At 28.1% G+C, this 25,149-nt stretch overlaps 1 protein-coding gene across 1 annotated transcript; it reads left to right on the top strand.

The window, feature by feature from the left end:
* Positions 1-9,074: 9,074 nt before the first annotated feature.
* LOC118050201 (uncharacterized) lies at positions 9,075-10,243 on the top strand. Its single transcript, XM_035060462.2, has one exon. The coding sequence runs from the start codon at positions 9,198-9,200 to the stop codon at positions 9,717-9,719; it is 522 nt and encodes a 173-aa protein (XP_034916353.1). The 5' UTR covers positions 9,075-9,197; the 3' UTR covers positions 9,720-10,243.
* The last annotated feature ends 14,906 nt before the right edge of the window (positions 10,244-25,149 follow it).

Here is a 25,149-nt window from a genome sequence, read left to right as displayed (position 1 = left end):
ACTAAAATGGAAAAAGCAAAACTATAAGCAATGAATTATGACAATATTACGCTTAAAACCATATGAAGTTTGGAGCACCGACTGCTACAATAATGGATTTGCGGAAAAACACCATTGATCTAAAAGTCTGGACTGTCATTTTCATGATTATTTTTCAATAATTAGACTATCCAACAATAAAATAATTCCAAGATAAACTTCTCATGTGTTAGGTAAATAGTAGGCTTGAAAACAGCCGGTCCAAACAGATCATAGCTACTGGATTTCTGCCCCATGTGGGTTCCGTTTCTATTTTAATTCTGATTTTTTTTTTCTTATTCTCTTTGAGAATTAATTCTAATCAAGGGTCCTTGTTCTTTAATTTGAAGATAGGATTTACATGAGTGATGATTCTGTTCACATCTAAATTACAGATTGGATAATTCAATCAAAAATGATTTTGTTTTTTTTTTAATAAAACCATGTCATTTAAAAAAACAAATCAAGCTAGGTTTTACTTGAATTTTGAATAATCATTAATTAATTTACTAAATTAATCAGACAACTCTCAACTTGATTAATATCGTTAGATTCCAGGTTCTATAGCAATGGATTTCACAAGCAACTGCGGACAGCCTCGACCATCCATGATCGACGGGCCGACCAATCTCACCGTCGATGAAAGACTACTAGAAACCACCATAGCTGCCGATCACTAAGGTCCCATAGAATTAATAAGATGGTCAAAGATGGAGAGAGCAAGTAGAGTGTCGAAATCAAACAATTCGCTGGAGGGATTTTACATGCAATAATTGACATTTATAAGAGGACAAATTGCATGATCCTTTAAGCCTTCTATTATGAGCAAGGAAGCTACACCCTCGGCGTAATTTGCTATGATTTAAGTGACTCTCTTGTTGTAATTTGGCTAAAATACATATGCTACAATAATATATAGCCTCAAGTGCATGCATGTATGGATGATCATTCAAATCATTTCATAAAATATAATTTATGGGGCTAGTGAGATTTTGGCAATGCCAAAATGTAGGGTATAATTAAGATTACTATTAAGAATTTAAATTAAATTAAATTATTAATCATATGGCTAATTAAAATGATGAATTAAAGGTGATGTGGGTGGACATGTAGGGCATGTCTACAGATTCGCAGCACTCGAAAAGAAAGGACAGTTAACGTTAAATAAAGTTCCAAATGCTAAAAGTCATTGTGCTTTTAGTTAAAGACTTGGATCATTCAATTTGTAAGAATCTTTTAGGGCCATTTATCACGTAGAGTAGCAATAATAATTACATCGATAGTTAAGAGAGGTTGAGCTACTATGGGGTTGATGAACATCATACCATTTTAATTATTTAACTAATAATTAAGTTAGGCCTAAACTTATTTTATTTATAAAAAAATATTTCATAGTCTTTTTTAATTAAATTTTTTAATTCTACCATGAGAGTTTTTTATCAACTTTTTAACCGGGCTATTAATGTTTGATTTGCAGTAAGTTACTTTTACTTTTCAAATTCTTTCTAGTTTTAAAAAATATCAAATTAATTTTTTGGTTTTTTTTATAATTTTAATATATTAATGTAAAAAAATTTTAAAAAATTATTTTAATACATTTTTTAATTGAAAAGATATATTTAAAAAATATTTTGTATCACATTATCAAATATATTGGTCAATGGTTAAGATTGAAATTTGCTTTTTTAAAAACCAGATTTTAGTGTGTATTTAATATTGTGGTGTATGATATTTTTTAAAAATATTTTTGTTTTAAAATATATTAAAATAATTTTTTTATAGTTTTTTATTTTTAATATAAACATACAAAACCAAAAAAAAAAAAACACTTTTATCTAATTGCAATTTCATGCTTCAATGCCAAACACATTCTTACAATTAATAATTAGAAATTAAAACAACTTGTTTCTCTAAATTTATGAGACCAAACTAGGGGGTGAACTCTTGCAATGTTACGGAAAGATGATTTAATCTAGATTATTAATATACAAGCTAATCAGGAAATATTCTTGATCGTGGGAGAAACTCTTGTTATTTGTTATGATTAACGTTAAAAGTTGGGAACAGAACTTAGCTGGTTTTTGGTAAGAATTCTATTAAGAAGGGTTTTGATCGTATTTAAAACAAATTGTTTTATTATAACGTTCCTTGTCTACAAGCTCTCAATTCATAGATGGTGACATGAGACTATAGAGTCCACTACTGGTGCTGAGAAGCTTTATTGTTTCTTTTTAAAATATTTGACAACCTCTAATTAAGACTCCTTGCCAGTTGCCATGAACAACCCTCTCGTTAAATGAAGGGCCACGTAGGTAGTTTCTCAAAGCCTGGGACATGCATTCCTGCTTGTCAATTCTTTGAATTAAAATGGATGATGGGGACTGTACAAAATGAGATTTTTACTGATAAATGGGGAGTATAAATACAAACGATATTTGTAGGGTTTGTATGAAAATACATGAGGAAATTAAATATGAAAGTAACTCATTTAATTAACAAGTAAATTAATATGGTTTGAGTCATGTCTTGATGAATCCCGGATTTTCCAATATAAACTTTCGAATTAAATTGAATTTAATACCTATAATCTTTGCTATTTATTTATTAACTTATGACCCGTATAGTTTGGGTAATTCTAACAATACGAAGATTTTGTTTAATGTTGGAGAATACATACATACATATGTGTGTGTGTGTGTGTGTGTGTGTGTGTGTGTAGTTTGTACTTATTTAAGTAATGGCTGGGAAAAAGGCTTGATTTAATAGGTAGGATTAATACGTAAGCTATTTTTATTAAAATACCATTATTTTATCTTCTTCTTTTTTTGATTGGGTGGGTTAATTAAGTCTTTGAAAACATGACAAATTAATTTCTGGTCATGATTAGTTAAAAATATAGTCCGAGTCAAGTTTTGAATTTGAATTTTTCAAATTAATCTTTCAAATTGAATCGAGTTTATAGCTATAATCTTTACTATTTATTTATAAACTTGTCTACCACAGTGCTAACAGTAACTTAGAAAACGACTTATCAATGGCATCCTCGTTGAGGATCCATGACAAAGAACATGGAGACCCGAATTCCCTTGGTGCCTCGACAATAAACATCAACCACTGTATAATCCTTTTCTCCTCCGAATCTCTAAGTCTTTCATTTTCATTTCTGGCATGAGCTGTCACTGCTTTCTGTAGCAGTCGAGAGACATGAACGCATCAAGACCGCGAGGGACACAAAAGGACATTGAAGAAGAGGGGACTTCTCTTCCCCGCAGGTTGCTTCATGGGCTGGCATGGCAATGAACGACAACCCCGGTTCAGAGACTAGGCCTGGGCCTCATGAGATTGGCAACACAGTTCATAATTTGCCCAGTCTAGGACCCAAGCCTGTGCCCATTTAAAATCTATTTAGATAAGTATAATTGGGCCCAGGAAATAAATAATTGACACATGCTATAGTGACAATACAATGCAGTGTGCCCAGTGCCTCTTTTCCTTGTTTCCTTTTTTTTCGGTTCCTGTGAATTATTTTATTAAAAACATTTACGATAATATTTTTAAAGTATTTTTTATTTAAAATGTATATTAAAATAATATTTTTTAAAATTTTTAAAAAATAAAAATATATATTTTTAACATCATTTAATAACATAAAAAAATATAAAATATTAATTTTCATGAAATGCTATTTGGAACACAGCTCTAAACGGTACCTTTATATTTTTGCTTTCGATATATTAGTGTCTGTGCATAGGTAAATATAAATAAATAAATGATAAAATTCATCATTTATATGATTATATTTTAATCAAAGATATCTTTTTTTATATGTGGGAGCATCTCTCTTATTTGATTATTGATTGGTATAATTCTTCTTCTTTTTTTACTTCGCTCTTAAATTTCTTAATAATAGATCTTTCACGGTGGCATCTATTTTTACAGTAACAATGTTTGTTCAAGTAAATTAATTGATTAGATAATTTTCAAAGCATGAATTCTTATCTTTTTAATTTAAGTAAGATTTGCGATCTACTATGAATGAGAAATTCCTTCGCATTAAAGGAAGAGAGGAACGAATCACGATGATAGTTTAAAAGATTTGTCGAGATCGTCCAAAATGTTAGAGGAGGCCTGTTTGTTTTTTATTTCAAAAGTATTTTTTTTTAATTAATTTTTTATTTTTAATTAATTTTTTAAAATATTTTAAAATTATTTTAATGTGTTGATATAAAAATTAATTTTTTAAAAATAAATATTATTTTAATATATTTCTAAATAAAAAATACTTTACAAAATAACAATAATTATACTCCAAACAGGCAATATTGTTTAGCCTTCAAGCGCATAAATAGATATTGTGTTGCTGGGTCGTTATTGGTTTGGTGATTTGAATTGAGAGAGGAAGTGTGTTACTGGTAATGCGTTTCATATTTTTTTTTACAAATATATTATTTAATAAAAAATATATTAAAATAATAACTTTATAGTTTTATATTTTTTAATAGTGATATTAATATAACAAAATTACGTTAAAACATTAAAACACACATATTAAAAAAAAAAAAAAGTTAAAGTAAATACACCCACGAGGATGAGAGAAGTGAAAAAACAAGAGAGCGTCATTGACAGGATGGTCTAATGGTTCTATACACCTTGGTCTCAGGTTTGAGTGCCGATTAGTTGATACTAGACATGTTGCTTGTATGTTATCACGAATGAACAAATTTAAGAACGCTTGTCGAGGTAAGGAAAAATATAACAAAAAAAAAAAACTTTGATCAAACACAGCAGCCAATCTGGCGCGACAAATTAAACAAATGATCCAGAATATAAAATTTGAATAATCATATAAATAGAAAAGCAAAAAAAATAATAAAAAAATGCTTAGAAAAAAAGGATAGAAATCAACTTAGAGTAGTCTTTCAAATCTATTACCTTGGGCATGAGAATGATGACAGGGCAAATCGACATAAAAATAAATAAATGAATTGGATGTTTTGGGAAAAATCGAATGAAATTAAATGTTTATTGATGTAATTATAAGAAACAAATCCATCAAGAAAAATGATTAAAAAATAGCATTTAAAATAATTATGATCAAATTTGACATAAAATGAAATAAAAACAAAAAATATTAAGGGGTGGAATTGAAAAAAAATAAAAAAAACAAATAAAAATTAAAAGAATAAAAATCAAATTTAAAAATAAATTTTAAAAAAAATGACCAGAGATGAAATCGAAAATAAAATCCAATTAAAAATAATCAATGTAAATAGAACAATTGCAAATAAAATAAGGAGGACTGAATCAAAATCAAAATTAAATTGAAGATTTGGTATGAATTTTTGCATGATCAACACGCAATTCGATTAAGAAATAGAAGGGAAGAAAAGAAAAGAAACACAATTTTTGGGCAAACCATCATATATTCATTACCCCGAGATAAAAGGGACACCAAAACGAGTTAAATGATGCGGCATAGTCATGGTTACAACCACCGAAGCCAGACACACCCGTTAACAGTTTTTTCTTTTCTCGGTGCATGAATCAAAAATTCCTTTCGAACTAGACAATATTAACAAACAAACCACCATAAAATTATAACTAAGCACTTAAAGTTAAGGCTAACAAATTCAAATTGTAAAGTAGCAACCAGATTATTATGCAAAACATGAAAAATACAAAAAATCATTGTGTATGAAACATTAAATTATTTTATTCAAATGTTACATTAATAATTTTACCGTGCATTACAAAACACATTTATCCAAATTATCCTGCATAATCATCAAAAAAACATTTATGTCAAGACAAAAAGGACCATCTTGCACTTGGAACAAAAGTTAAACATCTAATGATTAAAGGATAAAATAATAATCACACTATTAACCCAGAAGCAAAAGCTAAGGATAAAATAGCCAAAATTATATTATTGTAACAAATGATAATCCGTGTAATATTGCTAACAGGATTAGTTTTTTGAATAATAAATTAAGGACAAATTTATCTCATGTTATGCCCTAAAAATCCGAAACAAGTTCAGTAGTCAAAGTCAATGCAATCGAAGGTATTGTTATTAAAAAAAATAACGAAGAAAAAACATTAAAATCGAGGTAATTTTTTATTTTTTAATGAGCACATTTTAAAAGGTTAAATAGAGATGATAAATAGAATTATTCTCATTTAGTGTATACATACAAATATACAATGCTACACAAGACAAATAATATAACAAAAAAACCTATTGTTAAAAAAATTATAGGTTGAGTTATTCTAGCATGGAAACAAAATAGCATCAAAATCCTGTAAAAAAATAATTACGATTATCCTTTTACTAGTCCTTAAAGAATTGCATAAAAAATATAAATGGGGTCATGAGTTAAATTTCAAGATTATAAAATAAATCTTCTAGAACAAATATATGATTTAAATTACAACATGATAAGAAGAAGTTAAAAAAAAAAAAAAAAACATATATATTTATTTACTTATTAAAAGAAATGCATGTTTCCTTGTCCTGAACACGTCCTTGACAAATGACAACTGCCACCTGTCCATACCGAAAGCTCTCTTGTCTCCACCTGTCCCACCCAAAAAATGTTTGACCGGTTCATTTACTCTATAATAATCCAAAGCGGTCCAACCGAACAGCCGGGGTAAAGGTCGGCTGACCCAGTCAGCCACCCACGTCTTTTTCTAACGTTACGTCACTCCATTCAACAATGGACACGTGTGATAATTTCAAGGTCCAGCTGTTTTCTCATCATCGAGGATCCAGTGTTTTCCGGTATTACCATAAAGTAACATCCCCTTGATTTTGGTTTAAATTACAAAAACACCTATGCAAATTCACGCGCATTTTGTGATTTGCTTTTATTAATTTCCTTATCTACCAGGTTCCTAGACAAAGAGATGAAGCTTCCCATACGTGTTCTTTGATCAAAAGTAAATGTCAAAGATCCTAAACCGTGTCAACCGTTTGATTCTTTTCATAGTTCTTATGAAACAACATGGTCGTGAGCAACTCGTGTGAATCAAATTCTTTCTTTGAAAACAATTTATAGTTTTGAATTTAAATTCGAATATTTTTGTAGGTTTAATTTGCGTGATAGTTAGCTTAATGTTAAAAAAAAAAAAAGATTTTATGTTGATTTTTAAGGTGTTTTTTGTTTGTAAATATATAATTTTTTTTTAAAAAATTTATTTCTGAAATTAAAACAATTAAAACATAATATGAAAGCTAGAAAAAATTAAAATTTTTTTAAAAATATGATTAGACCGGATTACCGAACAAACTTTATTAAAGTGGATTACAAGAGAATTGAAAGCTCGTTTTGAACTGTATTTTATTTTGAGTTTATTTAATTTTTAAAAAAATATATTTAATTGATAATTTTTTTAATATTTTATAATAATTTTAACATGCTAGTATCAATAATAGAATTAAAAATTATGTTTAAAAAATATTATAAAATCTATTTTTTAAAAGAAAACTAAAAGTATTTGTTAATATCAAAAATAAAAAAAATACTACCCAATAAATTTATAAATAAAAAACAATTTAAAAGCAAAATGGCAAGCGGACTACAAAGCAAAAGAAAGAAAATAAAAGTTGAAAAGAATTTGGCTTTTGGCTCTTCCTCCGAATTATTAAAAGAAAAAGAAAAAGAAAAGAAAAAGAAAAAGAAAAGGAATTGGTCCAACGGTAGTCTGACAACAAAGAACAGGCTACTCTCCTCATTTGAACATGAAATGGTTTCGTTGACCTATGGCATTGTCGTAATTAAAAGAAGCTTTAAGAGCTAAAGTTTACTGTGGGCTTCCGAGCATTGAACCACGTCAGATACCGAGTTAATCGGGCTAGGTCCTGGTGTGATATTTCCTCTCCCACCTACCGCTACACGCGCCTTTACAAGCACGTCTTTTGCCTCCACACATTTCAATTATTTAATTGTTGTTGTAACTTCCAATTCACGAACACAACAAAATTTATAATTCTCTTTTTGTTTTTTTTTTTAAATTTAAATTTCTCAAGTGATGATATTTTGTCTGTCCGTATAAAAATATTTATTAAAAAATTTATTGAAGATAAATTAAAATACAAGAATAAATCAGAGACAAATTCTAGAGTGTAAAAAAAACTAAATTAATATTATTGTTATGATATTACCAACAAGACATATATGATCCTTTTAAAGAATTAATATCTAATAAATACAATTTCATCATATATCACAAAACTAAATAACTATTTTACTACATATATGTTAAAAACATTAATGCTTGTAAAATTGTGAAGAAAAAAACTTAGAAAAATACTAAGTATAAGATGTAATCCCAAGATATTATACATGGGTTTAAATTAAACTTTGTGAATAAGCTTTATTATTCATGAAAAAAATAAGTTTTCATGAAACTATAAATTCAATGATACTCAGTCAATAAAAAATGAGAAAAATTTAATAATAAATTATTGAAGAATAAATCATTGAGTTTACGAAAATTACAACTTTTTATTTACCTAATAACTTAAAATATGTATATATATTGGTCATGTCAGTTCATATTAAGAGTTACATAAAAATTAATTAGTAAAGATATTGGTGCTGTCATTTACTATAATGTTTGACACTTTTATTGGTAGAGTGGTTAGGAAATATTAGCAACAAAGTTGACTAGAAATAATTTTGATTGTTCAAGAAAAATATTTAATTTTAATGGAATATGATGTGTTGTAAGCTTGTAATGCAATTATTGGCTAAAAATATGTCGTTAACTTTGCATAAAGCTTATTCTTGCAGAGAATTTGTCAGCAAAGCATATAAATTTTCACAATCAAGTACTTATCTTAAACATTGAATATCAAGGAACCTGTGAAACAAAAAATCACTCAAGAAAGAAAAAGAAAAAAATCTTTTCAGAACTAACAAATCATCCAATCCGTGTTTATCACGCGTCCCTAGTGAGAGTGGGAAAAACTCCGAGACCGCACTGAGTCCTTTCTCCTTCCCTATAAAAACTACCCGTTCATCCCTTCTCGAAAGATCACGTTAGCACAAACAAAATCAAGCCTCTTTCTCTCTCCTCTTTCCTCTTTCCTCTCTCCAAAAGTTTAGTCTTCTCCTTTCTTTGATCTTCTTGTAAAGAAATCTCGGCTTTTTGAACTGTTTGTTTCGTGAGAAATGGGAGCTCTTGTTGTCAATCCTCAAGATTGCCTGAAAAATCCCTTACAATCACAGCCCCCGCGCATGAGGTTCCCACGGAACCCAAACCCTAACGACCACCGTCCAAACCGGGCACAACCCAGTCGCCGTAAGCGGAGTCCCAACTCATCCCCGCCTTCACGCGCCGCTGTTCCCAAGAATAACAATAGCCTTGTTACGGGACAAGTCAAGATCCTCAAACGCGGCGAAGAAGTTTTAGTCAAGTCCTCGAAGGTAGAGGCTCCGAAAGGGAGTCCGATTCCGAAGGCAGTGAAAAAGGGAAATCTGGGTCTGGGTTCAACAGCCAGGTTGGGTCCGGATCCTGTGTTGTTTCCATCTCGCGTCCGGCTTACTGAGTCAAACGGATTTTATGCTGGATCGGCTTTTTTTACATCGCCGCCTCCAAGCTCTCTTCCTTTACCTGGTTTTTTTAGAAAGAAAAACGATCCCGTAGCTGATGCAGGCAGTGAGCTAAGGAAGCTTCTAGGCCTTAGTATATAGCTTGAATTAGTTTTATTTGGTGGGTTTGAAGTTGCTGGATGGGATTTGATAGTTGGAGGTTATGATGGTGGTGGGGTTTTGATTTTGATGTTTTGCTTTCGATTTTCCCTTATTTTTTCAAGGGGAGCAGTCGGATTGCTTGACTTTAAAATTATGTCTTGTATTGTGTGTTGTGTCTATGTATAGCTTTATTACCTAGTTTGTGTCAGCTAATTGTTAGAAATTAGAATCTCTAGGTAGATGTTTCTGGGTAATCAAGGTTACAGTTAGGTTCATCATGCTGTGCAAGTGAATTATTGTTTAGTTTGTGAGGGGTTTCGGCCCATATTTGAAGGTTTTTAAGTCTGTAATTGTTCTGTCAAGTAGATAGTTTATGAGGGGTTTCGGCCCTTATTTAAGGTTTTTAAGTCTGTAATTGTCCTGTCAAGTAGATGACTTCTTCTGTCCTCAGTATTCAGGGGTATTTTTCATCCCTTTTTATGATGTACTCGATTAGTTATCTTAATAATAGTTTTTTTTAATTATTTCTAGTGTTAATTCTTGGGGTGATATCAAACATTTATGTATTGTTTCAAGCTTCAATTGTCAAGCTTGATTCTGGTATTTTGGATTTTGCTTTAAAACCATCCCTAACAAGACCAGTTCTTGGATACATGTGGAATAATTAACAGATGATTTGGGGTTAGAATTTGTTCAAGGTTACATGTTTGTGAACAGAGTTATCTGGGCCACCCATGAATATTTGAACCCTGGATTAAATTTAGTACTCGGAGCATATGAATCTGCAGATGGGATCTGATAGGGTTTGTATTATGAGGAGGGAGCATGGTCTTCCCTTGCTGTTGCCAGCATCTAATATTAAAGTTTTCCATCAAGAGTTGTAATTGTTTGTTGAGTAAGAGCCTGTTCGAAATTTCCTTCCTGGGTAAAATTGATAATTACATGTTGAAGATTGAAGTTATGTTTGTGGCATGAAGTTGCTTGTTTGCTGCGTTTGCTTAGGGGCATGTCTTCAAGAACAATTGGGGCGAGAGATCGTTGGTTTCTGCTTTACAATTTACTGGTCTTGATGCTTGCAGTGTATAGTTCTAAAGAGAACTTGCCTCTGTTTTCCTTGATGCTCACATGATACACTTGATAACCTTACCACCCTTGATAACAATTCTTTTCTTATAAATATTATAAAATTTTATTTTTTTTAAAATATCACAAAATTAAAATTATACAAAAATAATTTCAAAATTTTACTAAATTATATTTCAAAAACTATTAAATTTTTAATATATTATTTTGATATATTTTTAAAAAACACTTTAAAAAAATTTTTTATGATAATAAACAATAATTTATTCAAATAATTAAATGCATTGTGATTTGTTCATTAGATTTCTTTGACCTAGGATGTGTTATGGTGTTGTGCATTTTTTTAAAAAATAATTTTTGTTGGAAAATATATCAAAATATCTTTTTATATTAATATATTAAAAATATAAAATATATTTACTTAATATTGTTTTTAAAATATTTATTTTTAAAACAATCCAAACATGGATGAAATGTAATTAAAAAACAATAATTTACAGTAAAGTAATTAGTATGATACGACTTTTACTTTTATTTTAACACCATGAAATTATGCAGGGTTAATGAAGGATATGTTGCTGAATATGAAAATCATTGAGGAAAATGGAAGACAGTGATATGCCTACCTTTGCTTCCAAATGTGGCAAGACTGGGCTCCATGTGAACAAGCCAATTAGCTTTCCTCGTGTGCTGTCAAATTTCTGTCAAGTCAGTTCTCCAGTACCTCTCTTGTACACCAAATAAAGGAAAGACAGCGCTAATATGGTCGTTTGCATAAACTAGTTTTCTTTTATTTTGAAAGTGATTTTTTTTAAAAATAAATTTTAGTAAAGTAAAATAATTTTTTGATGTTTTATAGTATTATAAAATATTTTTTAGTGTCTGGTTATGTTATGAAAAATAAAAATAAAAATTAACTTATTAATATTTATTTATTTTTTCAACTTTAATAAAATAATAAAAAACAAATCTTATAAATTAAAAAGTTAAATGAGAATGGAATTGAAAAAAATCTAATTTCATAAATTATCTCAAATAAAATAAATAATAATCAAAATAATAGATATCAAATTTAATAGATAAAAAAATAAAAGACGATGAAATTAAAATAATAATAATTACAATTTCATAAATTATTTTAAATAAAATAAGTAATAATTAAAAGAATGAGGACCAAATTTGATCGATAAAAAATTTCAACTTAAAAAATGATAAGAAAAAAGTAAATAACAATCATAAAAATAATAATCAAAGTTAATATAAAAATCAAATTAAATCAAATTTTAAGGGATGAATTTGAAGAAAAAAAAATTCAAACAAAATATGTAACAATCAAAAGTTTAAGGATTAAATCTGACATAATTAGCATATGATATGATATTTTTAATTTTTTCACAACTTCTAGAAAGTGTTTTATGTCCAAAATAAAAAGAAAACACTTTCCTTATAAATCAAGCTAAATTTTTCTTTATCAGAAAAATGTTTTTTTTTAAAAGTGTTTTTCATTGACAAATTTTTTTAATTGCAAACAAACATGTAAAAGTTTGAAAAATAGTTTTCTGTAAACCACTTTATGGAAAGCAAACGTACCTGGTTAAATTTGCTTTGAAATGAAGTGATGTTTGATTTTGTGTTTTAAAAATGTTTTTTTAAAAAATTAATATTTTATTATGTATTTTTAATTAATATTTTTTTTTGTATATTTAGATCATTTTGATATATAAATATAAAAAATATATTTTAATATATATCAAAGTAATATATATTTTAAAAAAACAATCCCTATTAAAAATTAATTCTCTCTGTACAGAGAGAGAACCATTTGGAATCCTGCTTGCCTTTCTTCATCACCACTTCAATAATTCAAGGGGAGAACCTTAAAGCAAGAGAAGATGCTTTACTGCTTTATTTGCTTTTTTCCAAAAGCTTCGAGAAAGAAATAATTCTACTTGTATCCTAAGTTTCTTCATAGCCATTTTCCAAAAAACAACTTCCACCACTGGTTTTATACAGGTGGGTTTTCAATAAGTTTTTTAGAAAGTATAATTTCCTTTAAAAATACTTATACCCGGTTTAGAACCGAGTCAATGGTTTATTAGGTCAATTATAAGTCATCAAACCAGCTTTGATTGATCATTTTATTCAAATCAATATTATTTTAAATTTTTTTAAAAAATTGAGCTAGTAATGCTATAGAGACGGTTTGGTATTGCAGTAATTTCTAATTTTTTTTAATCATATAGGAAAAACTCTTTCATGGGCTAAATAGTTTTTACCTTTTGCACTAAATTCCATCCATAATTGTGTTTTGAATTTTAATTTTGTAAGAAGATAAAATGACCTGCTTTCTATTAATGGAGACTTGACTTTCATTTATTTTGCATACAAAAATTCATTTTAAATCTGTTTTTTTAAAACCATAACTATAAATGTTTTTTCTTAACTCACTTTTCATCTGGTTCTCAAGGTAATGGAGTTGTAATTCAACTAGGTATTTGACGCAACTTTTCCTTTTACTTTTAGATATTTTTTAAAAATGAAATTTTGTTTAAAAAATATTAAATTAATATATACTTAGTGTTTTAATATAATTTTAATGTATTGATATTAAAATTAAAAAAATTATATTGTAATGTATTTTTATTAAAATAACTATTTTTAAAGGCACGGAGGATCACGATCATTGTTTAATCACTCAAATCCTGCATTTTTATAATTGACGAGATCCGATCTGTACCAAATTATAGGTTTTAGGGTGCAAAAAATTAGCAGTAGTATCTGGGAAGCAAAACACTCATTTCTAGCCGTGAAATGAGATAAGTGTTATAGTTTGTTTTTATGTTTTAAAAATATTTTTAAAAATTTTTATTTTAAATTAATAATTTTTTAGTATTTTTAAATTATTTTAATGTGCTAATGCTAAAAATTATTTTTTAAAATATTATTTTAATGTATTTTCAAGTAAAATATTTTAAAATACAATCATAATTATATTTTAAAATATAATCACAACTATATTTTTAAATAAACAGGTCAAGAAATGAAGTTTCAAAAAAGTACTTCCTCCGAATTTTCTTGTTAGAAAAATGCCACAATTTAGTTACTCATAATTAATTTTGTATGGACAAAAAAAAATTAAAAATATATCAAAATAAAAAATTTATTTCTTACGATCCATCCTATGGTCAGGTCCTCAAGGATGGACAATTATTAAATAATTTAACAAGCACACAACATAACATCAATTGATTAATAAAAAAAAAAATGTAATGATCTCGTGATGTTAATTTATAAGGGTTTATATTGAGGATTTTAAAAATAGAAAAATTCGGAAAATCAATTCCTCTTAGGAAACATGAAGAATTTAGGGTCCATTCCTAATTTAGTTTCTGTTTGGCATTGCGGCCAAACCGGCTTTTTGAAAAAATTAAAAAATTTTTTTTTGCTAAAATTGAGTGCGGTTTATATTTTTTGGATCGTTTTGATGTGCTGATGTCAAAAATAATTTTTAAAAAATAAAAAAACATTATTAGCATACTTTTCGGCATGAAAAACTATTTAAAAAGTAACCGCTACTACACTTTCAAACACTCTTTTATGGTATAGCCAGCACACTGACAGTTCTGTCAGTGGGGTGTGTGTGAGAGAGAGAGAGATGATTGAGAAGATGAAGATAGATGATGGGACATGAAGGCATCTCTTGCTGAGAGGCTATGACGCGAGTACCGTGCAAGGAAGCATCAGTGGATACTGGTGGAGAGATCCCTGTCATCTAAAAATGCAATTATTTAAATTAAAATAACAAATATATATCCAGGGTGATTAAACCGGTTTCCCTTCGACTTTTTACCTGAAATAACACACGAGGTATTTTATTAAACTGGATGTAAATTATCTCGGGAAAACTTCGTTAAATCAGTAAGTCTGTTTATGATCCAATCCTTTCACCTTCCTTAATTTATTAACTTCAAACTTATAGAATTAATTAAGATATATACAAGTTAACCTAAAAATTCATATTAACAATTAAAAAATAAACTCTAGTAGAACATGATTTTTTTTTTTTTTAAATCTTGAAAACTTTTAAGTTGGGTCAAAGACTTATCCATGTTTTATAACTATGATTTATGGAACAAGTTGGCACAATGGTTTTATCATCATTTAACTATTTTTTTGTTTTTTATTTTAAACTTAATTGTTTTTATATATTTTAAAATTATTTTGATGCAATTGTTAAAAATAAATAAATAAATATTATTTTAATATATTTTTAAATAAAAAAGTAACCGTCCCAAATATCCCCTACTTCGGCGTCGTATCATTAACGTCTTCATTGTTGTCTGTTTGGTGTGGGCTTCCCTGGCAACCTTAGACTTTCTAAATTCGAACTATGCTAAGCTAGAGAGAGGCCTTCAATCAAAATTGGAACCTGTTCTTCTTTTTGGTGCTTCAAAGCCCAATAAGTTGTCTGTAGCTGTAGACATCTGGGTCATCGAAATCAATCAACATTAGCCTTCAGCGACAACGCACCGCCCCCTTGCACTTTATTAAGATGCAAGATTAGACTGCCCAGTTGTACTTTATTGACACCCAGAAACAGAGACATAGACAACTACATTTCGTTCATGGCGGTTCTTGTCGAAGTGAAAAATGACAACAAGAGAAAACCTAATTACTTTTATAAAAAATTAAAATCAAATGCATAAAAGAAAATGAAAGCATTTCCATTAAAAAAAGGGGGGGGGATTACATAGAAAGATAAAACGTTGGATAAGTTTCTTTCTCCATAATCTTCCTCACCTAACTCCTGACTTCAGAGTGTCCTAAATCCCTAGTGTTTGGTAATAGCAAATGCTGATAATATTCCCCATTCAATGTGGCTTCAGAAGTATATAAATGGTGTACGTATTGACAATTGCCCATTATGAGCCTGTGCATTTCTTCGGTGGCCTCAATTATTGTTCTTGCCGCTTGAGTGCTTTCTCTTTTTTTCAAACCAATGATTTCCTTTTGCCAACTAGATTTATGACCCTCGTCTCTAGTCCTCCAGAGATGGATCGTCGGAAACACTTCTGTTTTGAGATTGCTAGTCCTCTTTCTGCATTTGTCTCAGCTTTTTGGGCACAGAATTGGGAGCCATAAATCCCAGTTCAATTTAGAGTTCTTGGACATTATCTAGTGATTTGCTGTGTGTTTCTTTTCTCCCCCTTGCTGCTTTCTTTTTATGATGCATTCACGCTTTGTTTCGTTAATAGAAAAGCATCGAAAAGGGCCTCGGAGGTGTGGTTGTGATAAATAGAAAAGTAATTGATTATCTAAAAATGCTCACCTTTTATTTATCATAGACTACCATTTCTTTTTAACTAAACTAGAAAAGTGAAAGATACATGATCAGATTTGTTCAGGAATGGACCAATTGGTTAGAAAAGTTAATATTCTTTCGAAATGTAGAGAAAATACCTAGGTGGTACTATTATTATTAAACTCAATTCATTGAGTCAAGCTTCAATCCTCTTCATTCTGACTTTTTTTTTTTAACTTGAATTTAAAATGTGAATTATTATGGAAAAAAAAACATCTCACTCTAATTTATTTCCTAACTTAGATTTAAAACTACATCATGTAAAGTTATTTTGATATGATTTAGTTGATTTGATTATTTTAAAATCAAACCAACAACTAGTAAAAATGATTGAAAGTAAAATTAAAAAAATAAATAAAGTTTATAGAAAAAAATATATTTTGACTGAATTCCTTACATGGCTCAAGTTTAAAATTAAACTATATGTAAGTTATCATGATATGATGCAGTTAACTTGACCGATCTAAAATAACTCGAATGATTATTAAAAATATCTAATAATAAAATAAAAAAAAATAAAAAAGGAGCTAAATTAAAGAAAAAAATAGCTTTAATATTTATATAAATAATTTAAGTACAACGCATCGAATGGATTGGGCAAAAGAGTCTCTCAAAATCTCTGAATGCATGTGTTGCATTCCACAAAGGACATCCCTCTGTAGAATGAGTGAAACCACACTAAAATTGATTGAAAGCATCCTACAAAATTACTCGAAACATAAAATAGGTAAAGTCTATCCGAGACAAGAAAACAAATAAAATAGCTAAGAAAAATAAAAAAAAAGTTTGGGGGTTACTGCCGGAGTATTCTCCGGCAGCTGCCCTGGGTTGATTTTGTTTGATCTGGAGTCTTAGAGCGAAGGTAGAGAAGGTAAGCAGAGAATCAAAGCTCAATATCATCTATCCCGTCTCAAACTAAAAGTTTGAATCTGGTTGTAGAGAGAAGTGAAATCCAAGATTTCGTCAACATCAATCAAACTCCATATGGCTCTCAGGACTGTGACTATTTTAAGGTAAAGAAAGTTTATATTTAAAAATATATTAAATTAACAAGAGAATGTAATAATTCCCACCTCGCTGGTTTTGTAGTGCGAAAATTGGAGTTTATGTGACTATATTTGTCACTTGACAAGGACTTTATTGAAAGAAATTTGAAAGTGGGATTTTATTTAATTGTCAATTTTAACTAACAAGGACTTAATTGAAAAAAAAATGAAGTTTTTATAGGCATGTTCGAGGTATCCCATCCTCCAATCACTACAATTAGCTTCATAACATTCAACACAACATTATTCCTGGAAATAACTCTGGTATATAAAATTGAAACGGAAGATTAAGTACTGCGTTTTAAATAGGGTTAGGTAAAAAAACTTTTAAAAAAAATGTTTAGAATTAAAAATTTTTATATTATTTAATTATTTTAATTTATTATATCAAGAATAATTTTTAAAAAATATTATTTTAATAAAAAATATTTTTAAAAACAACATCTATTTTTCTATATCAAATATTATTTAATTATTTTAATTTATTATATCAAAAATATTTTTTAAAAAATATTTTTTAAATATATTTTTTATAAAAAATACCTGAGAAAACAACATCTATTTTTCTATTAAAAATTCCTCTTTAACTTGTCATCATTTACCCTCCTGAAATCCCTAACCCTATTTATTTTCGTGGTCAACTGCGTTTCAAACTACGATTGGTTATGCAAAAAGTATAATTTTTTTTAATGCTTTTTACATGGCCAGCCGCAATTTGACATGTGTAGTTGGCCGCATACTCAAAATTATAATCATTTTCTCGGAGCTTCGCCCCTTTGTTTGAGAGAGAGGCTCCTGCTTCTTTAGCTAATTTTCTTCAATCCTCAACACTTTTTACTGGTAATGTACTCTTAAAATCTTTCAAAACAAAAATAAATAAACTTTTCGGAAGATATATTAACTGATTTGAAATATTTTTACTATTAAAAAATATCCCTTCATTAGAATAAAGAAAACTCGAATAAAGTTTTTAAAGTAATGTTTTGGAAGCAGCAACAAACTTAAAAATGTGTTTTAAGATCTTTTTGAAAAAAATAAAGAATTTTTATTTTTAAAAAAATAAATCATTTTAATATGCTAATATAAAGATAAGTTTTTAAAAAATAAAAATATATTATTTTAATATATTTTCTAAAAAAACATATTAAAAAAAAACTACAGCACTGCACCAAATTGGCTCAAATTGATAATTAACATTTTTAAACAAGAGTTTTCAACGTTTGCCATCTATAATTGCATTTATTTCAATTTCAAGATTTTCTACACTTGGATTTTGAACCGGCAAAAAATAAGCCCTCTCTGCTGGCCGCCTCGTCATAGGGCAAACAGCTGTAGCCTGGGACTGGCACTAGCCGAAAGGCAGGCAACCAGTCTTATCACGCACGCTAAGTAGCGTTTCGAGCATGTCTTCCGCTGTCATTCGGTAGTGTCGGGAGCGTGGCTGCGGATGTTTTTTAATTAAAACACGGGAATTTGTGTTTGATTAGGGTTGAAATTGTGTTTTATAATGGTGCGACTCGTCAAAAATTAAGATCGAACCTTTATTTAAAAAAAAAAACATGACAAACCAGTTGTAAGCTTCTTGCCTTATTTTCTAGATTTAATGACAAAAACACATACAAGGAAGATAGAAGAGAAAAAAATCAGTTGCAAAATTTAACAGTAAACTCAATTTTATTTTTGATAATTTTATAGTCCATATTGTTGTATGCCAGAAAGCCATAGATATTAGATGTATTTTTAAGTAGATTTTGTACATGCTAGAATTACAAATAGTTTAATAAAATAATAAAAAATATATATAAAATATTATTTATTTTAAGATGTAATAGTAATTAAACCTATAATATTTTAATTAAAAATTATTGATATTGATATATGTATTTTTTAATCATTTTATTACCAAGTTTCGATTTAAAATATATTTTTAACCAGACACATTAAATTGTTTCCTGTTCAATCTCTCGGTTTTAACCATAAATTTTAATTAAATATATATTTTATCAAACAAATCTTAACTAAAAACATTTTTTATAATTATTTTTTTCAAATTACAACCATAAAAAGCTATAACGATGCATGCATACCTTTGGACTTTCAAGCGTCCAGAATAAAATCCATCATGCTAAGCATGTGTATGAACCCGAAATGTTTTTCAACATTAGTGTTTGACAGGTATTATTGTTCAATCTAGGTTGTGTGTGTTTTTATTTTTTATTTTTAAATTAATTTAGTTTTTTTATTTTTTAAAATTTTTTGATGTATTAATATCAAAAATAATTTTTTTAAAATAAAAATATTATTTTAATGTATTTACAAACAAAAAATAGAAAAAAAAATCTCCACCAAACCCTCAAACAAGCCCTTAGTTTGTGTTTGGTACCATGGTGTTTATGTTTTTTTAAAAAAATATTTATTGCTTGAAAATATATTTAAATAATTTTTTTGAAAGATTTTTTTTACTTTTAACATCAGTAAAATTATATAAAAAAAATAAAAAATCATTAATTTAATAATTTTCTAACATAAATACACTTTGAAAAAATACTTAAAAATACAAGTTACCGGACTTCCAAATAGTGTCTTCATCCAAAGTATTTTAATGGAAGTTTTGTTTTAAAATCTTAAAATTGCAGAATATGTAATGAGCTGGACCATACACGTAAAGGCACGATCTATACTTTAGAGTCCCAACCAATTCGAGAGATTATTTAACCCAGCACTCGAAATTACTAGGTACTTTTGATGTTTTCGATACTGTGCTATGTATATATAATCATGATTTTTATTTCTTTTCGATATATATATAAAATAAAAAACATCTAATAATTTCTTGTATATTTTTTTTAATTTAGTCACAAATAGTATATTCAAAGTTTAACCAGGTCATGGGACTTCATCTAGTCCAACATATTGATCCAAATATTTATCAATTCAAAGATGAGTCCAAGTTTAATTTTTTTTAACTAGTTTGGTTCAGTCAAATCTAAATGACCTAGTAAATTAATTTGTGATCATTTTGACTCAACAAAACACATATACAACTTGATTGAGCCAACTTTAATGACTGTTTTTTATTCAAAATAGTATGATTTCAATATTTTTTTTAATTTTTTATATAAAATGACATTGTTTCATTTAATAACTACTAAAATGATATTATTTTAAGATCAGCCTAACATTCTAATGATATAAACTCTTATTGTGTGTTTGTAAGAGCTTGTTTGGCAATATAGTTGTAGTTGTTTTTTCAAATAATTTTTTATGTCAAAATGCATGCCAATAATTTTTTTTTTTTTTTTAAAATTATTTCTGATATCAACATATAAAAATGATTTGGAAAATACTAAAAACATATTAATTTGAAGTTAATAAATTTTTAAAAACGCTTGTAAAACGCGGAAACACATAGTGCTTTTTAAACTTTTTTTTTATTTGAAAATAAATCAAATTAGTTATTTATTTTTTTCGACAACATCAATTTATTAAAACTTTCTAAAAGCATTAATTTGATTATTTTTAAACAAAACATGTACTACATGACACAAGCTATTCACTTTCAAAGACTCACTTAATCAGATCAGATTTAACAATTGTAATCTAAACCAAATCAAACATATGGTAAGTATTGAAAATAAAATAAAATAAAATAAAAGGTCACATTCACTTTTCATGAGTATTAGTGCGATCCAATCTGTTACAATCTTGGAACAAAAAACTCACTTTGATATTTTGCTCGAGTTCACGTCGACAAGGTGGGGTCAATCCTCGACGTCAGAATACTAGTAGACTGCTCACTGCAAGTAGGAAATTATGTGGCCGACAACGGACGGTCTTGAAGAGATCATGTATGCAATCACCCGTTAACTCAACTACTCATTGAAACCCTGCCGAGAATCGAGAGGCGGTGTTGAGTCGTTGACCGTTGATACATGCTTGCCCTGCATGGATAAGACGGTGTTGTTTATTGTGTGTTAAAATTATTTTTTAAAATATTTTTTTTTATTTTAAAATATATTAAAATAATATTATTTTTAAAATTTAATTTTTGATATTTACATATAAAAAATATTCAAAAAAAAAAAATTTAAAAATAGATTCAACCTCAATTCCAAATAAATATTAAAAAAAAAGGAATAAGAGGTGGAATTACATCACCGGTGTCCAAGTTACCAACATATTACATTTCGCACATTGTTCATGATGACCTGGCACACCTTTGAAAAATAAAAAAGAAATCCATTGGTTGCGTTTAAAAAATTTATCTGGGAACGAAATGTAATCTGTATTTTATAAAATTTTAATATTTTTTTAATTTAATTTTAAATCATTTTGGTATGCTGTATCAAAAATAAATTTTTAAAAAAATATTATTCTAATATATTTTTTAATAATTTTTTTTTTAAATAACTGTTATCATACTTTTCCAAACACCCCAGAAAAACTTGATATGGCCAAGGAAGTTAGTTTGTTGACAATATTAGTAACAAGTATAGATGAATTATTACCATTATCATTGTTCTTATTATTAAAGAATTTTTTTACATGATAAGAATAGGTAAGTCAATCAAGAGAGTTTGCCTAATTATTTATTTGATATCTCGGTAATTTTTGATATACTTTTCAAATTTTGTTTGTTTTAAAAATATAAAATTAATTTTTTTTTTTTATAATCTTGGTATACTAATGTAAATAATAAATAAAAAATTATCTTTATAAATTTTTCAATTGAAAAATATACTACACGAAATTACCGAACATACACTTCATTTCTTTCTTGATTTGCTGAGTTTAAGTGTTGTTGACTAGTATCTGGAAAGGTCTTATTTTCTTAAATATAATATATCATGCAGAGCTGTTGTATCTTGAAGATAATTAAAAAGATAGTGTTAGTCGTTTAATTGGCTAATCCAGGAATATTTTTAACAAAAGCAATAATAAAAAAAAAAATTCCCGTCATGTCATCAAAATATACTCACGTGTTTGTAGCGGATGTAAGTGTATAATTTCTCTGTTTTTTTTTTTTTTTTTTAAAAAAAAAAAAAAATTTAAGACGGTCTACTTTGGTGGTAAAATAGTTAAACTGTGAGAGAACATGGAATATTAAAATGTATTAAACTGCATGAATTTAAGTTGGATATAATGTAATGACGAGGGCAAGACCCAGTGCTTGTTTAGGATAAGCAAGCATTGCTCACCCAAAACTTTTTTTTTTTTTTTTTTAAGAACAACAAAATCAATAAATAAAATTAAAAAGAAAATGCTACTGTAATTTGTATTCCAAAAATGTTTGATATTATGAAATAAGATGTTTTTAAAAAGTTTTTTTTTAAATTCATTAAAATAATTTTTAATATTTTTTATTTTCACCATTATCACTTCAAAACCATAAAAAAATCATTTTAATATTTTTTAAAATAAAATATAATTTTAAAATAAACACAAAAAATAAGAACTACAACCATACTCTAATCAAGCCATAAAATCCATCAAACTACCCAAACAAAATTGGCAATGAAAAAAGAGGTGAAAATTAACATCAAAAGATCTTGCAAGTCAAAAAAATCACGAGGGCTCAGTCTATTCGTAGCCTCTGCTACGATGGCATGCCATGATCCGAGTGAAAGTGTACTATTTCCGGGTCCAAAAGCATGGATGGAGAGAAGGGAATCTTGCGAGAGAAGTTCGTGGGTTTGCACTTTTGCCAAAATTAGACTCATCTGTACAAAAAGCAGCACTGAAAAATGAAAATTAGCAGTGGAATCGATGGCATTTGCCGATCGGCTTTTACTTATTACATAACGCCTCAAAAACAAGAACAGTTAAATAATTTTCTGTCAGTCCATATGTCAGCTTGGCCCCACGAAAACACACACAGCAAGAAAACGATGGAAAGATACATGTACGGTCCTCAAACATATACTCAGTCCCAATCTAGTCCCCCAAGTCCTAGTTTTAGTATCTAGCCCTTCCTCTAACGTAATTTACACGTTAATGTTCCCAAGGGACAGCATTTCCGTCTTGTAAAATCACAATCACCTCCTTTTCAGATTGTTTTTTTACTTGAAAAAACATCATATTATTCCTTTTTAGGTGGTTTTAATTAAAAAATATATTTACAAAAACATCCATTGCGTTACCAAACAAAAACACTAGTTTAGTTGATTTTCAAGAATTGAGCAGGTGAATTATGAGAAGTTACGATCAAATATAACAATGATAAAATTATATCCTTGTGAAATTTATTATAAAAAAATATAAGATCATAATATCCAAATACATACACTTAGTACACACGTATATTATTTTCGGTAATACTTAAAATGTGACATTGCTGTATATATTTTTTTTCAATAATCAAGATAGACTAGGTGAGTTTTTATGCATAGAAATTAAACTCGTCTTCGCTGGATTTTAAACAGGACATCTATCCATGTGTCGGTTTACTCTTATAAAATTACAATATATTTGAGGCTTGAAATGTAAATCTTTTGCAATTTGGAGGGTGTATATGTAGTTTACCAAAGAAAAGAAAGTCGCGGCTCCCACCCGCCCTACACCTCGATCCACCCCGGCCTCGCACGATGAAAGGGCTTTTCTAGTAGTTGAAACAAGGAGAGAAATAAATAGCATCTGACCACAAGACGATAAAAATAAAAATAAAAATAATAGAAGACAAGAAACCTATTGGTCCCTGAAGCTCTAATTTTAGCATTCTAGCCCTTCGTCTACCATAATATATTTCTAGAATCTCAACTACGTGTGTTTTCTTTGCCAGTAAAAGAAAAATCATGAAACACATTTCTCTTGGTCGATTTTCAAAAACTTGAGCAGGGGAGTTATATGAAATTATAATTGAAATGCAATAATGATAAGATAGTACTGGATTGGGAGTTTTTGTGAAATTCATCTTGGAAGTACAAGCATGAAAAATGTTTAGGCTCCGTTTGTTTGCTGGAAAGTAGTTTTTTTTTAGAAAGTGAATTTCGGGAAAAGTGAATTCCGATAAAGTATTTTCTAATTTTAGTAGTGTAATGGAAAATGAGTTAGAAAACATTTTCCAGTGTTTGGTTATGTCATGGAAAATAAGCTGAAAAAAAATAACTTATTAATATTTTATTTTTGTCAAGTTTATTAAAATAATGAGGAACAAAACTTACAAATTAAAAAGTTGAATGAGAATGAAATTGAAAAAAAAATATAATTTCATAAATTATCTCAAATAAAATAAATAATAATCAAAATAATAGAGATCAAATCTAAAAAATTTTAAAAAAAAAAAAGATGAGGAAATTAAAATAATAATAATCAACATTTCATAAATTATTTCAAATAAAATAAGTAACAATCAAAAGAATGAGGACCAAATTTGATAGATAGAAAATTTCAATAAAAATACGATAAGGAAAAAAGAAAATAACAATTATAAAAATAAAGACCAAAGTTAATATAAAAATAAAATTTTAAGAGATGAAATTGAAAAATAAATATTCAAAACAAAATATATATAACAATCAAAAGTTTAAGGATCAAATTTGATATAATTAGCAAATAATGATATTTCTAAATTTTTCATAATTTCCGGAAAGTGTTTTCCCCTCAAATTTTTTAGGAAAACACTTTCCTGAAAACCAGGCTAAATTTTCCTTTTACTAAAAAGTGTTTTCCATTAACCAACTTTTCTATTGGCAAACAAACACAAGAAAGTTTGGAAAGTGATTTCCCGGAAACCACTTTCAGGAAAACAAACACAGCTAAAGGGAAAACACTTTCCTGAAAACCAAGTCAAATTTTTCTTTGACTGAAATTGACTGAAAAGTGTTTTCCGTTGATCATAAAATGTTTTCCATTGACCAACTTTTCTAATAACAAACAAACACAAGAAAGTTTGAAAAATGGTTTCCCAAAAACTACTTTTCGGGAAACAAACATGGCCAAA

Source organism: Populus alba, chromosome 6 (genome assembly GCF_005239225.2).
Source record: "Populus alba chromosome 6, ASM523922v2, whole genome shotgun sequence".
In the NCBI taxonomy this organism is placed as follows: domain Eukaryota; kingdom Viridiplantae; phylum Streptophyta; class Magnoliopsida; order Malpighiales; family Salicaceae; genus Populus; species Populus alba.
Note: the sequence above shows the minus strand (reverse complement) of the source record. Positions and strands in the feature narration are given on the sequence as shown.

Excerpts from the sequence above, each read along its gene's own strand:
- LOC118050201 (XM_035060462.2), top strand. The coding sequence starts at position 9,198 with ATGGGAGCTCTTGTTGTCAATCCTCAAGATTGCCTGAAAAATCCCTTA.